General features: G+C 39.4%; 1 protein-coding gene, 1 long non-coding RNA gene and 1 other non-coding gene across 3 annotated transcripts; 2 read left to right on the forward strand and 1 right to left on the reverse strand.

Moving 5' to 3' along the window:
• The first annotated feature begins 838 nt into the window (after positions 1–838).
• LOC131006443 (uncharacterized) lies at positions 839–2,711 on the forward strand. The gene is made up of 2 exons (XR_009095525.1): positions 839–1,231; positions 1,694–2,711. It is a non-coding gene; the product is annotated as an uncharacterized LOC131006443 (long non-coding RNA).
• A 2,717-nt stretch (positions 2,712–5,428) lies between these two features.
• On the reverse strand, positions 5,429–18,582 carry LOC131004779 (RNA polymerase II degradation factor 1-like). Its single transcript, XM_057931567.1, has 4 exons — positions 18,500–18,582; positions 7,525–7,966; positions 5,806–6,594; positions 5,429–5,473 (listed from the first exon to the last, which is right to left on the reverse strand). The coding sequence occupies exons 1-4, from the start codon at positions 18,580–18,582 to the stop codon at positions 5,429–5,431; spliced, it is 1,359 nt and encodes a 452-aa protein (XP_057787550.1).
• On the forward strand, positions 7,088–7,193 carry LOC131007394 (small nucleolar RNA R71). The gene has a single exon (XR_009096096.1). It is a non-coding gene; the product is annotated as a small nucleolar RNA R71 (small nucleolar RNA).
• Positions 18,583–18,790: the final 208 nt, after the last annotated feature.

Genomic DNA, 18,790 nt, shown 5'->3' on the forward strand with positions numbered 1-18,790 from the left:
GAATCCCAAGAAAACTTAGAAATCAATAGCTTGGGCGGAAGAAGAAAGGGAAGAACACCAAAAAATTTCATCGTTTGTGGCAACAATTTTACGTTTGTGAAGAAGAAGAGTGAGGGCATATAGTGACGAGTCAGTGAGAATTTGGAGAGAGAATACCTAGTTGTGCTTCTTCATTTTTGAATCTATAAGCTTTGTGTTTTTCATTTCTCTGATTTTTGAATTTGTGTGCTTCGTGTTCTTCACTACTCTGATTTTCGTATTTGTGTGTTTGGTGTTATTCACTTCTCTGGTGTGCTTGGTGTTCTTTCCGTTGGTGATTGTTGAATCTCTGTGTGTTTTTTTTTTTAAATGTTTGAGAAACGCATTCTACTATCTAAATCTGTGTGCATTTTTTTAAAGTGTCAAACGCATATTATATGAATTTTCTTTTTATTCCACGTGTATTAACAATATAGATGCTCGTGCGAACACGCCAATTTTCGGTCAACGAATCATTTTTTCTGGCTACAAATAAGAAAATAAATAAAAAGATAGGTATTGTCTTGTAATAAGGCTTAGGGTGAGACATTTTTAAAAACAAAAAGTTCAAACGATAAACTAAAAAGTGATATTGACCCAAAATATTATAATCTATAGTGTCAATATATAAAATTACCCACTTTCATATAGCTAAAATAAATTTTACCCACTAAAATAAAAACATAAAATTTTACCCACTTCTTGCATGAAAAGACTAAAATACCCCTCCTTAAAAATAAGCAATTCTCGCCCCCCCTCTTCTCGGTCTCTCTCTCTCTCATTCCTCCCTCCCACCCGCGCTCTCACTCACTCTCTCTCTCTCTCTCTCTCTCTCTCTCTCACAGAGACGATTAAGGCGGCGGATCGACTGGAGCACGGCGGTGGCGGCTGAGGCCGGCAATGGCGACATCGGCGTTGCCGCCGCGCGTTCCTCTCCTCATCTCCAATCTCGGCGTCTCTCTCTCCTTCTTCCTCTGTCTTCATCTCACCCTATGTTATCTTATCTCTCAAATCCCCAATTTCTAAAACCCTAAATTATCTTCCATCTCAAATCCAGCGAATCGTGTGAAGGAGGAGTTTGGGCGAATCGTGGTGGGAGGAATCGCCGAGGAATCATGTGAATTTGAATTTTTCCGAGGCCGATTTCTCATTGCGCAAGATTATCTCTTTCCATTATCATACACGTGGCAGCTCGAAGCTCCTCCAGATTCAGGTATTAAAATCGCAAATTCTAAATTCTAATCTGTCTATGTTTTTTTCGTCTATCGATATCTCCGTTTTCCGTGAACTACACGAAGAGTATTTTGCGTGCAAATTGCCGGAATTGATCTAAAATTGAGAAGCACGTGTTCGAGAGTAGTCTAAAAACATAATCTGTTAAAGAAAATGTAGATATTTCTTTCATGTGTTTGTAATTTGCAGATAAGTTTTTGTATCTGTCCAAGTGAATGAGGAATTGAATTGATTAGAGAATTGGGAACAAGAGGAGCAAACGCAGATGTAGTGTTAGCTGAGTTCATGTCATTGTTGAAAGTTTGTTAGGTATTTTAAGCGTTGATTGGAAGAATAACTGTGTGGAGATGTATGTGGTAAAGTTAAGATTGCTTAATTGCATTGCTCAAACTTTGCTCTTGATAGTTTTTGTGACCAACATAACTATATCGTATATGATCAGTTCATGTGGTAGTGGGAACTCGAGATATCACTTAGTGTGGAGGATTGTGAGGCGTTGTTGAGGGAGAATCCGAAAAATGAGGAGATCGTGAGGAAGATGAAGGAGGCGGAGGTGCAGTTGAGGAAGGGCGGCACCACCTAGGATTGGAACGATGTTGGCGGGGATGCTGCTGGCTTGCTTGTGGTGGCCAGTAATGAGCATTTTAGGGACTTTGTGGCTTCTTTTGGTCATTCTTCTCAACTATATTACCATACCTCTCTGCATTTGTTTCATTTCATAATTTTTTTGGTTTTTTGGTTTATATTTAGGTATTTGTGTTGTTCTATTCTCTACCAAGTCAGTGGACTTTGTCGAGATGCAGTACTTCATTATTATTATGCAGTACTTCAATTACATGGGGATGCTGGCCGTGGAGGGCTCTTACGATAAGATGGAGGCCCTTCTGCAACAGAACATTCACCCCGTCGACATCTTGCTGCTCATGGCCGCCTCCGAAGCCGACATCCCCAAAATCGAGGAGCTCATGAGAGCTGGAGCTGATCTATTTGTTTGTCATAAAGCATGGTTTGGAGTTTCATGTATTTGTTTCCAATGCTTGATTAATATGTATGCCAAACTTCGTGAGTTAAAATATGTCCCAAATGTCTTTGACCACATGTATGTTAGAGATATAGTGTTGTGGAACTTCGTAATTGTGGCATATGAGCAAAATAATCACCCAGATGTTGCAATCAAGCTCTTCCATCAGATGTAGATGAATAAGGTTCAACCAGAATTGCTGACTCTAGTCAGCTTGTCTTCATGCTTTGCTCAAATGAAGGATCCTTTATGCGTCAAATCTGTTCATGGATTCATCACAAGGAAGTGTTGGATTACAAAAGATATTGTGATTGGAAATGGAGTTATTGATATGTATGCCAAATTAGGCATTATTGATTCTCAGCAAAGCTGTTGAGGCAGACAATGGTTGTATACTCGTATTCAATATATAGTTATATTTTACTATTAGTTGATGTTATTTGAATTTTGGTTTTAAGTCCTATCATAATCCTTTTTTTCATTTTTATTAACATTTGCTAGTATTCGAACTTGGATCTTAGTTAAAAATCTAAAGGGTCACAGAAGTTGAAGAGTTAGGACCAACTTTACAATAAGGTGCTCAATACTGTATATGGAATAATCCACGAACATATTTGGCTAACTATTCTATTCTAAACTTAAATTCACAACTAATGTTATTTATAGTTGTGAATTCACGCGAATTCACGACCAACAATATTTCTAGTTGTTAAGTCACTCAAATTCACGACTAACACTATTTATAGTTGTGAATTTATTTAAAACTTGAATTCCCAACTTAATGTTATTTAATTCACGACCAGATCTATGAATTCACAACTTAATGTTCTTGAATTCACGACCACATCTGCGAATTCACAATTTAATATTCTTGAATTCACAACTAGATCTATGAATTCACAACTAAAACTAGTATTCACAATCAGCTCGATAAATTCACAACTAGTTGTTTTGGTTGTGAATTCAAACTTTAAAATTCAAATTCACGACTACTTGAATTCACAACCAAAATAAATTCCGGTTGTGAATTAAATTCTGGTTGTGAATTCGACTGTTTAGGGTTTAGAGTTTAGGTTTTAGGTTTTAGGGTTTAGAGTGGGCTGAGGGTTTAGGGTTGTGAATTAAATTTTGATTGTGAATTCGATTGTTTAGGGTTTAGGGTTTAGAGTGGGTTTAGGGTTTAGGGTTCTGAACTAAATTAGGGTTTAGGGTTTAGAGTGAGTTTAGGGTTGTGAATTAAATTTTGGTTGTGAATTAAATTCTGGTTGTGAATTTACAACCAAAATAAATTCTAGTTGTGAATTTAACTGGTTGTGAATTCTACTTGGTTGTGAAATGCAGCAATTTTTTAAAGGGTAGTGTTTGAAGGGGTAAAATGGTAAGTGTGGGTATTTTATAAAGTTTTTATCTTAGTGGCTAATTTTTAATTTTACTAAAGGAAAGTGGGTATTTTCAAAATTCACTCTATTCTATATCTATATATATATATATATATATATATATATATATATATATATATATTAACATAGTTTCCATAAAGTTATGGCAATTCTCTAATATATAGTCTTTAATTGAGGGTAACTATAGAAGTTAAGGAGAAAGGGAAGGGAAAACAAGTAATACTCTCTCCGTCCACGAAATGAGTACCCATATTTTCTTTTTCGTCCGTCCACAAAATGAGTACTCATTTCCCTTTCTGGCAAGCGTACCCCACACATCTCTTTAATTAATACACTCAAAAAGTGGGACCCTTAAACTATTCACACTACACTCCATACATTTCTTAAAACCCGTGCCGTCCACAAATGGGTACTCATTTCGTGGACGGAGGGAGTAATAACTACCATTCTTAATGGTAAAAAAATAAGTTTAAAATTTAAAAAAATTATAATTTATTCACTTCACATCTATCTTAAATTATTTTGACATTAAATTAAATATTTTAATTATCTTTAATTTAAGATGCATATTATATAGAGTGGATTTTGAAAATAACCACTTTGAAATATTAATTTAAAAATTGGCCACTAAGATAAAAAATTTAAAAATTGGCCACACTTACCATTTTACCCATGCATATAAAAAATTTAAAAATTATCCGCGCATTCACACCCAGTCGAATTCACAACCAAGATTCATTTTAGTTGTGAATTCAAATAGTCTTGAATTTGAGTTTTAAAGTTTGAATTCACAACTAAAAATAGTGTTAGTCGTGAATTCAAGTTTTAAAGCGTGAATTCACAACTATAAAATATTGTTAGTCGTGAATTTAAGTTTTAAAGCGTGAATTCACAACTAGAAATATTGTTAAACTTTAAAACTTAAATTTACCACTACTTGAATTCACAACGAGCAATAGAGTTGGTTGTGAAGGCAAGAAGCTTAAGGATTTCCTCGCGCACAACCTCCATCAGCATAGGGTTCAAGCGTCGCTGGGCATCTCGCTTGGGTGTAGCTCCTTCTTCTAGGTTGATCCTGTGCATGCATGTGGCTGGACTAATGCCACGTATGTCACCTATGCTCCATCCCAGCGCTGCTTTGTTTCTCTTCAACACCTCGAGCAACGCCTTTTCTTGCTCTAGAGTCAGAGTAGACGAGATGATGACTGGTTTCTCATTTTCGTCTTCTAAAAAGACATACTTGAGATTGGTTGGGAGTTCCTTCAATTCGAGTGCTGGTTTCTTTGCCCCCACCTGTTCCTCCCCTAAGCTGGGCAATGCAGGTTTGGGCAGTGCAGGATTGCTGGGCAGGTCAGCGCTGCCAGGGCTGAAGTCAGAGCAGCGAAGCTCTCGCGTCAGAGCAGCGCCGAACTCTTCAGCTTCCCGCGCTAGTTCTTCCATGTCTACTGATCCAGCGCAAACTTCCTCGCATTCCTGCTCCTGTAAAAATACCTTCTCAACCAAGCCATTAATAGCATCTATATATGAGCATTCATTCATAAGGTTGTCCGAAGGCATAGCCCGATTTTCATGCACCGAGAAAGACACCGACTCCCCCAACACTGACATTTTAATAGTTCCATTTTTTACATCAATCAACGTGTTAGTGGTCGCCATAAAGGGCCTTCCTAATAGCAAAGTATGATCTCTACCATTCTCGTGCACATCCCCAATCTCCAGTACGACAAAATCAACGGGCACTATCAAGCCCCCGACTCTAACTAGGATATCTTCTACTATACCACGGGGATACCTGACGGACCTATCAGCAAGTTGGAGGCACATGCGAGTAGATTTTAAATTACCTAACTCTAATTGTTGATAAATAGAGTAAGGCATCAAGTTAATCCCAGCCCCCAGATCCAACATACCCGTGGCTTCCTTACCATTTCCCAAAGCAATATTAATCACAAAACTACCTGGATCGTGTTGCTTGGGTGGCAAAGATTGCTGCATGATTGCGTTTGCAACTTCGGAGACCAACACCTTCTCATTGTCACCGAACCTTCTTTTGTTGGATGCCAATTCCTTGAAGAATTTCACATATGCAGGCACATTTCGGATCACATCAAGAAGAGGCAAATTCACATTTACCTTGGCCAACATGTTGTAGAATTCTTCAAACTGACGGTCCTGCTTCTCGTTTCTCAATCTGTTCGGAAAAGGAATCGGTGGTCGATATGGTGCAGTAGCTTTGTGGAGCTTGACCTCCTTCTCCTTCTCTCCTTCCTTTTGCTTGTCTGCCGTCTCTCCATCAGTCGGTCTGGTCAGCACTAAGCTCGGCAACTCTGGTCTAGGCTGGACAGAACTCGGCAGCTCTGCTCTGGTCACGGTAGAGCTTGGCTGCTCTGCGCTGGTCAAGGTAGAGTTCGGCTGCTCTGCACTGGTCAAATTAGGAACCTCCACTTTGTTATCCACCATCTTACCACTGCGAAGAACAGTTACAGCAAGAGCTTGATGCGTCTGAGCAGGTTGACCATGAAACTTCCCGGGTTGCTGTTGCTGTTGGATTTGATTCAAGGTACCGGAAAGTTGTCCAACCGTAGTCTCGAGCCTTTTGATCGTAGAAGCTTGAGACTCTATACTTTGTTTGCTCATCTCCATAAATGCTTGCAGTGTTTCTTCGAGCGTGGATTTTTGTGGTGGAATCGACGGCGCATTCTGTTGCGGAATGGATTGCTGTTGTTGGTATTGTGGTCGGTATGGTTGAGAAGGCCCTTGCGGTGGTGGGAAATACTGTTGTTGTTGATAGCCCATCTGGGGTGGTCGACGGAATTGATTCCCTCCAAAATTTTGATTTTCCCATCCTCCATTCGGCTGACTCCTCCATCCTCCAACGATATTTTGTGGACCTTGATTCATGCTCTGGCCATATGGTCTGTTCTGCACTTGATTGTAGGTTTGGAATCCTTGTGCTGCATAGACCTCAGCTTGTCCTTCCGGGGTAAACTCTCCCATTCTATGGCACTCATTAGCTCCATGGCTGAAATCTCCACAGATACCACACGGCTCAACATAATGTATGGCTGGTTTCTGCGGAGTTGACATTGTCAGAGCTGGATTCGGTTGAGTTATCATCGGCGGCGCTGAGCTCTGAACTGGAGAATTTTCCATCTTTTCCATCTTGAGCTGTTGAACTTCTCGCATGATCGAAGCCAATTATTGCTGCATCTCGAACTGATTTGTCACAGCACTGGCTTCAACTCTTCTTCCACGGACGGACTTCTGTTGGGAGCTTTCGGCCAAGGTCTTGAAAATTTCTTTCAGGTCTGCAGCTGTCTTCCGAGCTATGTTTCCTCCTGCCGTGCTATCCACCATAAATTGGGCAGTTTGTACTAACCCATCGTAGAAGAACTGCATCAACATGACATTAGTGAACTGATGTTGAGGGCATTGGCGGATGAGTTCTTCATATCTTTCCCAAGCTTCATGCAAAGGTTCGTCCGCTCCTTGGGTGAACTCCATTATTTTCGTTCTCAGCTCCTGTGTCTTGTGACTTGGGTAGTATTTCAGCATGAATTTTTCACAAGCATCTCCCCACGTAGTGATAGAGTTGGGCGGCAGAGATAGCATCCACGTCCTCGCCCGGTCTTTAAGTGCGTAGGGGAAGCACTTGAGCTTGAGTTGATCCTCCGTAAGAGTAAGTAGAGGGATTGTTTGCACTTGTGTGCAAAAATCCCGGATGAATTGCAGCGCATCCTCGCTTGGCATCCCGTGGAACACCGGCAGCAGATTCGAATCATTAGGTTTGAGATTGTAGTTTCTCACAGCAGCGGGAAGCACGATTGCCGACGTGTTGGTATCTCGAATTACCGGCCTGGTGAAGTCTCCCATATATTCCGTGTTCTTGGCCATCTCCTTCTTTTCCTTGTTTAAATTCTGCTTGGTGCAAAAATTGGCGGAGCTGGCCTCCTCCTCTTTAGTGTGTTTTGCCGTGGCTGTCGTGTGCTCTGTATCGGCAGAGCTGGCGTCCTCTCTCGTTGACTTCTCTGAAGGCTCCGAGTCAGAGCTGGCTGGCGAATCTAGTTCCTCCTCTCCTTCGCTCTGCTCGGGTAGTTCAGAATCAGAGTAGGACTTGGCAGAGCTGGCTTCTTCCTCTTCTACAGTTTGCTCTGGAACTTCAGGTTCAGAGTCAGAGAAGAAATCTTCAGTTTTGTCACGTGTTTCTCCGTCAGAACTGGAGTTTGAACCCTCTGCTCTGTCGTTCCCGATCACTCCCTTGCAGCTATTCTTCCTGAAAATTCCTTCGCTCGTACTATGCAAAGGAGACACCAATTTGCCTTTAAGACTACGGCGTCCCTGCATGCACAATACTGAACAAACGGATTAAACGCACCGAGTGGAAGAAACTTAAAAACAGAAATTAAATAAAGCAAGTAAAAACGACACAACTAAAACGCCTAAAACTTTCCCCGGCAACGACGCCAAAATTTGACTCAACCTAAACACCTCTAAGTTGACTTGCAATAGAACAAGGACATCCTAGCGATGGTAAGTTAACCCAGTGTCATCTCTCAAGGAAAGTCTTTAAGGGCTTTTAATAGTATCGTAAGAAAAAGCAATAAAAGAAAGCAGTAAAGATTTTGATTTAAAAACGTAACTTAAACTTAAACGTAAATTGAACTTAAACTTAACCTAGGCAATAATTTAAACAACTCGAATTAAACCTAACTTAAGAAATTAAAGACTCGTAAATTTAGATACTTCTAATCTAGGCGTGAAACTAAAGTGCATAATTTAAATTGCATAATTGAAAAGAAAGCATAAACGAAAAATGTAAACATGATTAAACGAAAGTAAATTGAATTTAAATACGAAATACCGTAATTGTCTTGAACGTATAATCGTGTCACTCGATCACAATCCAAGAACTAAACTAAAAACGAAATTAAAATCTAACTTAGAATACTAAAAACCTTGAACTAAGAAAGCAATGAAATTCCTAAGCTTTTGATGCCAACAAATCGCAAGGTGGCGTCTAAAACTAGGGCAAAAGATTGATTATATATACAATGAAAACTATGGCCCTATTTATAGACTTCAACTCCTTCTGGATCACCATGGAAATTACCATGCAAAGCCGGACTCTAAAAGGAATAGAATCGTAGATGATAAGGTAACTCCAGCTATGACGCGCTCAGCAAGTAATCTAAATCGCGGCTCTCGCCAGAGGAATGGTTATCGCCAGAGGAATGGTTATCGCCAGAGGAACGGATGACTTCTCTGATCTTGTCAGCGGAATGGGTTCCGCTCTGGTATTGATTCCTCTGACGTATCTCTACCCTCTGGCATATTGACTCCTCTGGCGCCTTGATTCCTCTGGCGCCTTGATTCCTCTGGCGCTTCCTCCGCTCTGGCGGGTGATTTCTCTGGCATGTCCACGCTCGCCTCGATTCCTCTGACAGTCGACTCCTCTGGCGCTTTTCTCTGACTTAGTGAGTTCTCTGCTCTGTCTGAGACGATTTCTCTGCTCTGGTCTGGTCTGGCGTAAAAACGCCATTTTTAGCCAAAAATCCCCAAAATTATACTCTTCCACCTTTAAAACCTAAATCTCCTGAAAAGCATCAAATACACCATAAAACGGACCAATTTCCAGAAGATTTATCTTACAATGAGCACATTCAAACCCCTAAAATTAGAACAATTAAGCATAAATCAGTTTCCAAAGCTTTCCAAGACAAAATCTTCGCAGGCTAATTTGATATATTAACTCTATTTATATATTCTTCCCATTATTATTGTCTCACTTATCATTTCAAATTGTTCCATTATTATTGTCTAATTTCCATAAAAGGTAATCCTAGGGGTGAACATCGGGTCTAACCTGGATCGACTCGGTAGGACCGAAGGCACGGAAATTTCATAAAAATGGATCAACCCAGATAAAAAAAAATGAGGGCCGAACCTGAACCGGACCAGGACCGAACTTCAGGCTCGGTGGTCCAAGTTCAATCGGTGCTCAATTTTCAGCCTATGTTTTGCCCTGTTTTAGACCATATTTTCAACTTTAAATCATAAAAAAAAATTCTACACACACATTTTTTGGTCTCAAATATTCTCAATCCACAACCCCAACAAAAACATAAATTTAAATCAATACATTACAAAATAATCCAAGCACAACAAGTTCATAAAAACAAATGTAAAATCTTCAAATTCACTCCAAAGTTGTATTGGTGTCCATCATTTGTACTTGGCTTTGTTGTGTTCCGACACTCGTTCCTTAAGTTTGAGTCACACTCTTCTCACTCTTGTCGTTGATGGAAAGGTTCCTGAAACCTACATAATAAGATAATAAGATTCAAGTTAATCAAACATTTAATAACACGATTAATACACATACACACACACACACACACACACACACACATATATATATATATATATATATATATATACATACATAGAGAAAGGTTAAGCAAAGAATGTTAAATATTTAGAGAATAGAGAATTCGTGAAACAAAAACGAACAGATCTACAATTTTTACGAACAAATCAATGTACCGCATGAACAGCAATTTGCCCCGGGTTCGAATCCTATTGGTGGCGAGTTTTTCGATTTTTTTACTAAATACGTCTGTTCGTTTGTTATGTTGATCTGTTCGTAACATGTATAGACTTGTTCAAAATGAAATATATAATAATTCTCCGTTTAACTTGACCCTACATATATATATATATATATACATGGGTTAATTACATCAAAATACACGAACTTTAGTCACTTTTCCATAAAATTGAACTCCGACAGTCCGGAAGTTGACATGTCTTTAAACATGCCACGCGTATGTAACACGTCATTACTAAATCGACGTGGCAGTACGAAAACGTCATCGTTTTGATAGTGGTTCTCAAAAAACTGTGTTTCACTGTAAGACGACGTCGTTTAGGGCACAATCTCGAATTAAAGCCTCAATTTAGGGCATTAGAGAGAACAATGTCACTTGCACAGCGAGAATCTTAATCAAGCTGGCGTCGGCTGCGTGGACCGCCGACGGAGGTTCCGGGATGAGGTGGTGGAACTTATCGGCATCTCGCGGTCCCTTTTCGATTAGGTAATCGAGATCTTCGCTGGCTTTTGCGAACATAGGGGTGTGCAAACCCAACCCGGACCCGCCGAACCCGCCCGGACCGACGGGTTCGGTCCGGACCGAACCGGCCCACTATAGGTGTTTGGTCCGGGTTGGGTCCTATTTTGAGGACCGAAAGTTTTCTGGGTCGGTCCGGGTCGAACCCGGTCGAAACCCGGCGAACCCGGAACCGACCCATCCTATTTAAAATTTAATATTTAATATTTATATTTAATAATTAATATTTATAATAATAATATAATATTTCTAACTTATGAATCTAACCCTAAATTCTAAAAATCAATCTGTTGTCTGCTGCGCCGCACACCCATCATCCACTCCTCAATCCTAATCCCCCCCGCCCCCCCGCTGCACTCCCATCCTCTCCACTCAAATCCCGCCGCCCCGCCAACCGGACCGCCCACGCCCTGACGCCCAGCAGGCCAGCACCGCTGCGAGCCTGCGCCTGACGCGCAGACGCGGTCTCCTCCCTGCGCGCCCACGCCCAGAGTCCAGACGCCTCGGCCTCACTCAAACCTGCCGCCCCGCCTACCGGTCCGACCACGCCCCTGACGCCCAGCACCGGTCCGACCATGCCCCAGACGCGGTGTTCCCCTGCCCTGCTGCCCAGACGCCGACCTGCGATCAACCCTCGCCCCTCGACCCAGACGCCGACCTGCGACCTATTTTTAGATCTAAAAAATAGGTTTTCAGCGGGTCTGACCCGGACCGAACCGGACCCGTTGCTCGGGTTCGGTCCGGTCCCGGGTCGGCCCGCTCGAAACTTTCGGTCCGGGTCGGTCCGTTTTTTAAAAAAATTTGGGTCTACAAACCCGGCGGGTCGATCCGGGTCGGTCCGGGTCCGACCCGCTGCACACCCCTATGCGAACACTACTGAGACCGAATCACTGCTGGTGACGTGCAATTCAGGCAAATTATGGCTTGAAGATGAAGGATATAAGAAGTTTTCGATGAAATGAGAGAAGTAGTTGAGGACTTGGGAGAAAGAGCGTTTGACGTCGGGAATGATTGTGTTAATGAAGTGATCAGCGGAACAGGGGAATACGTAGAAAATGAGGCGGCGGACTGGGAGGAAGTTGAGCCAGAGCATGTCGAAAAAGGTAAACAACAACGAGAGATTCGCCGCGACAACTAGTGGCGGTCCTCAAGCCTTGAAAATGTTATATATACCGGAACCTTGAATTTTATTTTTAATCTTTGTCATCTCTAAAGCCTAAATTTAGCGTCGCTTCTCTATTGGAACTCTAATTTTGTGAATTCGAGCAAAACGACGTCATTTATTACTTATAAAAACGACGTCGTTTAATTTGTCGGATGACGATTGAAATGGCACACTTCCGGCTGCCACATATGATCCACATCATCATCAAATTGGAGAAAAATCAATTTTAAGGAAAAATTGGAAGACATGTAAAGTTCATGATTAAAAATGTAAATTTCAAAGTTCGTGTGCAAAATGAAAAAGTGACTAAAGTTCGTGTATTTTGATGAAATTAACCCTATATATATATATGTATATATATATATATATATATATATATATATATATATATATATATTAAAATTGTTATTACTCAAAGAAAGAAAAAACACACTCACACTCTAGCTCTCTAGATGACTCGAACCCCCGACCTATTGATTGAAGGAGAAGCGTCTTACCAACAGACTGCGCTTAATCGTCACGAGTAATACATATATAGATTATGAAAAATTGCATTAAAATGTGGCCTTCTTCATGCCTTTGTATGCCATCAATAGTTTATTCAATGATGATTTTTTTCTTTCGCCCTCCTTAGCCAATCTTGAGTGCATATGAGTGACTCGACAATTGAAGGACTTAAAGAACTCCTAAAAGGATCAAGAACTCTTCCGTCGATGCTAAAGCCAATTTCGAGGCTAGCGTAGAAATCGGGATAACCAACACATCTCGTGCAAGGTGACAAAGAACCAGAAAGCGGTGTTGGTTAAGCTTCCACCACATAGAGAAAGGCAGATTTAACAACTAATTAGCAAGATTCAACAACTAATTTAAAACAAAAAGCACCCAAGCCCAAATAAGAAAGACAGATTATAGAATGAAGCTTACTTACTGTTGGCGACGAGAGAGTCGGATATGGGAGGTTGTCGATGCCAGCATGATGGGAGGGGTGAGAATCTAGGAGGCCGTTGCGGTGATATGAGGTGGCGACGAAAGCTGTAGCCAATTGACACCTGGGCATGTCGACTCTGCTCGTGTGTGGGCTGGATTCGAGATGCAAAATGCGAGCTCCGGTGGCTACGAGCCTACGGCGGCGCGGTCGATCGGGATTCCAAAGAGGGTGGCGAAATTCGAGAGAGGGATGGGTGGATGTGAGGAGGCCAAAGGAACGATCCGACCGACGAGATTCGAGAGCATGAGAGGCTTCTGACTTGTTGAGACTTGAGAGTTGAGAGGTCAGAGTTAGACCCGACAATTGGTAGTACGAGGAAATGAAACTAGAGTTTCTCTTTAGAAAATTAGAAACTACGTGAAACAATTTCTTTTTAAAAAATACATACTCCTGTCGTCCCGTAAGACAACATCATATATGGGATGACACGAGAAAATGTTAGTAGGTAATGTGTTGAATGAAAATAAGTGGTTGTGGTCGAATTAATTGTGAGGTTATGTGGAAATGAATTGTTGTGGTTAAAAAGAGAAAATAAGGTGATGTCCCAAAATAGAAGTGATACTTTCTTATCGGACGAACGAAAATGGAAAATGTGATATTTTCTTATGGGACAGATGGATCATTTAATATGTCCGGGTCCTTTCGAGTTCAACGGGTTCGAGTAGGTTTAGACCCGGACCGACTCAAAATAATTTTGGTCCCTAAAAAGGGAACCGGCCCGGACCAAATGCTTCTTACGGGGTGGGTCGGTCCAAACCGAACTCGTTGGTCTGGGTCAGTTTAGCGGGTACGGTCCGGATTCAATCACTCCTAGGTACTCCCTCCGTCCCTGAAACATCTTTCTTTATTTCTATTGTCGTCCGTCCCCAAAACATCTTCTTAGTCCTTGGAAATTATTCTAATAACTATTACTTTTACAATTTTCACATATTTACACTAATTGCCACAAATGGGCCCACCACTTTTCAATTTAATTGGTCCATTACTCACTATCGTCATTTTTTATAATCTGTAGGACTCATTCTCCACTCATCAAATACACAACAATTTTTTATTAAAACTCGTGCCTCATCCCTTAGGGTATCCACTGTGGTGCAATCCCATAGTGGTGCCATGCGTATCACCTCAACAACTATCTCTTTTTTCAACTACCATATATTTTGGGCTAAAAAAAAAACTACCATATATTTTCTCCACTATAGCACTTCCTCATTTTTAACTATTCATAGATCTCACTATCATCACTACTTTTACCACAATATATATATATATATATATATATATATATATATATATATATATATTATGTATTTTCATTTTTATATTATATTTTACTTTAATAAATTTAATATAATTACATGAATAAATAATTTATTTAAATAATAAAATATAATTATATAAGTAATATAATTATGCTAAAAAAATTGAAATTGAAACATGCATATTATTGAAAATAAAATTCTTTCAACACACAACTAAAATTTAAAATACACATTAAAAAAAAACACATAACAACATAATTTAAGTACCAAATAAACACACACATAAAACTTAATAATAACACTAATCATCACCGAATTGTGCCTAAACATGCTCAATCAAGTCGGATCGAAGTTGGTGATGTATTTTTTTAATCATGAACTCTAGCACCTCTCATGAGGTACTCGTTCAATCATCCCACTGAACCGTGATTTTTTTTTTCTCCTGCAATATTGTTGCTTGACGTGTGTTGGAAATTGGAAGAAATATCCATCATAGTTTTGATGATACCAAAATCCGTAGCTTAACATCTCAACTGAATATTACAGGAGAAAGAAGCAACTGAAGTAACCACAACTGAAGCTCAACTGAAGAAAGACTGAAACTCAACTGAAGGAAGAGACTGAGATCACAACTAGTCGACTAAATCAAGTCAACGACTGGTCAAGAAAAGGATGGAAGAATACTCGTCTACATTAAATGCTTCTGCAACAGCATTTAATGTAGCAACTTAGAGGATGTCCTTGACCCTGAGCCAAAAAAGAGACGTTATCTTCAAATGGTAGAATTTGAAGAAGAAGATCTCCACCAGTGGATCTATTCCTCAGAGACGCCTATAAATAGCATAGAAAAACTCTCAAGAAAGAGAGAGAGAGAGAGAGAGAGGAGAGAGAAGAGAAGATTCCGATTCAATCCTCAATGCCGAAGCTACATTAGAATATCAAATAGAGTTTAAAATTCCTTAGGCATTGAATCGATGAAGAGAGGATCTAAATGTTGTGAAAATCAGTTTTACTGATTACCTAAACTCTCTTGTTTTAACTAGGATTCTCACTTAGATAAATTATTAGCCTAGTTACCGATTATTTGAGATTCTATACACAGTAATCCTAGTTGCTATATTACAATACATTTTTTCAAATTAGCGAGAAGAGTGTTTGTAATTGATCTTGAGACTTAGACCAAGCGTAGTGGTTGTTTAGTAACAGTAAATTAAAAAATTAGGTTCCTTAGCACCCGCAACCTAAGTGTATAAATCCAACTCTATGAGTTGGTTGCTGTAAGGAGTTTTCTTTCAGTATAGGTTGCTTTGCACCCATAAGCATTGCAGATAGGTGTGCGTTGCACCCGTAAACATCGTGGTTAGGTTTGTTGTGCACCCGTAAGCACTAGCGAGTGATTGTCAGACTAATCATCCGGCCGTGGATGTAGGAACGTTGTTTTTCGAACCACATAAAAATCCCTTGTGTTCTTACTTGCTTTATGTTCAGTACTTGCACATAACTCTATTTCTCTAATACCGATTAACTGAAAAGAGTAATTAAGGGATTCTCTGTAAAGAAAATCTTTAAAGGCTATTTCACTAAGTTTAATATTCCGCTACTAGAGTTATAGGTTTAACTGATCAATCTTTTGATAGTCAGTTAAACAAGTAATTCTACTCTATTTTACTTACGACTGAAGCCTTACTTGGACTGAAGTTAATTGACCAGATCAATTAACTGAAGTCACCCACTGAACCTTCGTTTCAGTATCAGTTGTCACCCCTTGTCGTCTGAAGCGTGCATTTTCAAATCAGTGAAACTGTCTTTCAGAACAAAGGTGTTGGTTTTAAGTAACCTTGTTTTCGAAAATAGTCTACAAGTGTATTTCCCCCCCCAGACACCTGTCCTTTCATCCCTCAAGGGACCCAACAACGTGATTGATTCGTCTTCGACCCATTTGCTAGCCATTTCACCTTCATCCTCAATCATCATATTATGTAAAATAATGCAAGCATACATAATGTCAATGATGTTTTCTTTATACCAATGGAAGCTTGGACCTCTGATCATTGCTCAATGAGCTTGGAGAACCCCAAATGCGTGTTCGACGTCCTTTCTGAAAGCTTCTTACATTTCCTTTAACTTTTTCCGTTTTGGATCTTGAGGACATTGGAAGCTCTTGACAAAAGTTGTCCACTCAGAATATATACCATCTGTTAGGTACTATCCATGGACATATTGTGTGCCATTCACTGTGAACGGAATCGAATTAGCTAGTCCTTGTAGAACGTCGTTGAAAATGAGAGACGGATTAAGCACGTCTATGTCATTGTTTGACCCTACAACACTAGAAAAAATATGCAAAATCCACAAATCTTGAGACGCAACAACCTCAAGCATAATTGTTGGGACTCCATGATCGCCGCGGCTGAACTGATCTTTCCATGCTATTGGGCAATTTTTTCATGTCCAGTGCATACAATCAAGACTCCCGATCATTCTAGGAAAGCCATGCCTCTGCTTGTGCATTTTCATCAACCGCCGATAGTCATCAATAGTTGACCGCCTCAAGTAGTGTGCACTGAAAACAACAATGACACTCACTACAAAAAAACTTACCGAACTTCGACGGAATTACCGACAGAAAATAATCCATCGGTGATTACCGACGAAACAACGGCGAAATTCCGACAAAGATGTTTTTAAAAGTTTACCGACAAAATTACCGACGAAATTTTTAACGACGGAAAATAATCCGTCGTTAAATATTATTTTTTATTTTTAATTTATTTTTAATTATTTTTTTAGTTTTACTGACCGAATAGCGACGGAAAATAATCCGTCGTTAAATATTAGTATTTTTTTATTTTTTATTTTTTAATTTTTTTTTAAATTTCAGTTAGCGACGGAAAATAATCATTCGGTAAATATTATTTATTTTTTTTGTTATTTTTATTTTATTTTTTAAAAAAATATATTTTTTAATTAATATTCCTTTTTTCATATTTTTAAATTATTGAATATATTTTAAAATTTATTGTTATTTTCAACAATAATATATATTTTTTAATTAACGCTAATATTAATTGTTTTTATTATTTCAAATTCGATCGTATATTTTACATCATTCTTTCGTTGGCACTACAAGTCTTAGATATCATCTCGACATATTCTATGGTTTTGAATAAATGATATTATATATTGAAATAGAGCTTAAATAAATTAATAGGTTTTAGTTATATCAATAATACGCGTGTTCTGTTGGTAAGACGCTTCTCCTCCAACCAATAGATCGGGGGTTCGAGTCACCCTAGGAGCTAGAGTGTGAGTGGGTTTTTTCCTTTCTTTGATTGTAACAATTTTAAAAAAAAAAAAAAAAAAATACGCGTGTTCTGTACTGGTGACCACTCGAAAGGAACTTCAAGGTTAAGCGTGTGCTTGACTTAGAGCACAACTAAGATGAGTGACCTACTTGAAAGTTCGTTTTAACGTATGCAATTAAGTTCAAAATACATTATAAATATCAAAATACTTGTGGGGAATAAAGATAGATTGATATAAAAAAAATTTAAAAAAATTATTAAAAAAAAGAAAAGAAATTATCGACGAAAATAAATTTCGTCGCTGATACAGACGGAAAATTCCGTCGCTATTTCTATCGCTGATTTCAGACGACGCCTTGGTTCTCAATCACCGCCGACGGACGCACCGTCGTCGTCTCCATCGAAAAATTAGCGACGGACGTATAATTCCGTCGGTATTCGACTTAGCGACCACATTTACGGCGACTCACGGTCTCCGTCGGTCATCCGTCAGTGATTATTTTTAGCGACGAAATTTTGGGTATTAGCGATGAAAAATTTCATCGCTAATCGCCTAGTTTCTTGTAGTGACATCAGCAAAAGTGGCGCAAGCACTCGTACCTTGTTGTTTCAAAAATACGCAAATACACATCGTAGTGATTAGTTGGGCAACCATATGACAACTGTCTAGCCGCATTAGTGCATTTTTGTAGTGGTGTGAATCTTTCTTTCCTGTAGCATCGGGTCTTTGTTGAAACCATGTGTTGCGGGCTTCCAAGGCATTCACTATGCGAATGAATAACTTTTTCCGCATCGGAAAACGACGCCTAAGTACATTGGGACCCCATATTGGATTATAATCAAACTAATCCCTCATGAGTCGTTCGTGTGCTCCTTCCCGATCTCGTTGCACATATCTTCTTGTGTGACACATATTTGACGTTATTGCTCGAAGCACATTTTGATGGATATTGTTATCCTCTATGTACTAACGCATATACTCTTCCATAAAAGCTTCAGCTTCAGCTACAACTTTAGCTGTAGCTGTGTCTTCAACATCATGCTCAAGAGAAGACGAAGACATCACTGAAATTTTTTGATGTTATAAACAAAGAAATAGGATAGCGAAGAACTATTTTTCTAGATGATGAGAATGAAGTCTATGGTTCATGTATTTTTAATCAATAAGGATTGACCGTTGGAGAATGCAACAGTTACATTTTTCATTTAACGTGATCGTTCAAGAATGCAGCGGTTATAGTTCTTATTTAACGTGACTGTTCGAAAATGCA

Source organism: Salvia miltiorrhiza, chromosome 1 (assembly GCF_028751815.1).
Source record: "Salvia miltiorrhiza cultivar Shanhuang (shh) chromosome 1, IMPLAD_Smil_shh, whole genome shotgun sequence".
Lineage (NCBI taxonomy): Eukaryota > Viridiplantae > Streptophyta > Magnoliopsida > Lamiales > Lamiaceae > Salvia > Salvia miltiorrhiza.

Excerpts from the sequence above, each read along its gene's own strand:
- LOC131004779 (XM_057931567.1), bottom strand. The coding sequence starts at position 18,582 with ATGTCTTCGTCTTCTCTTGAGCATGATGTTGAAGACACAGCTACAGCT. Across the intron at positions 6,595-7,524 it reads TGGGAGACTTCACCAGGCCG|AACAGACCATATGGCCAGAG; the intron begins GTAATTCGAGAT and ends AATCAAGTGCAG. Across the intron at positions 5,474-5,805 it reads TCTACAACATGTTGGCCAAG|GTCCGTCAGGTATCCCCGTG; the intron begins GTAAATGTGAAT and ends ACTTGCTGATAG.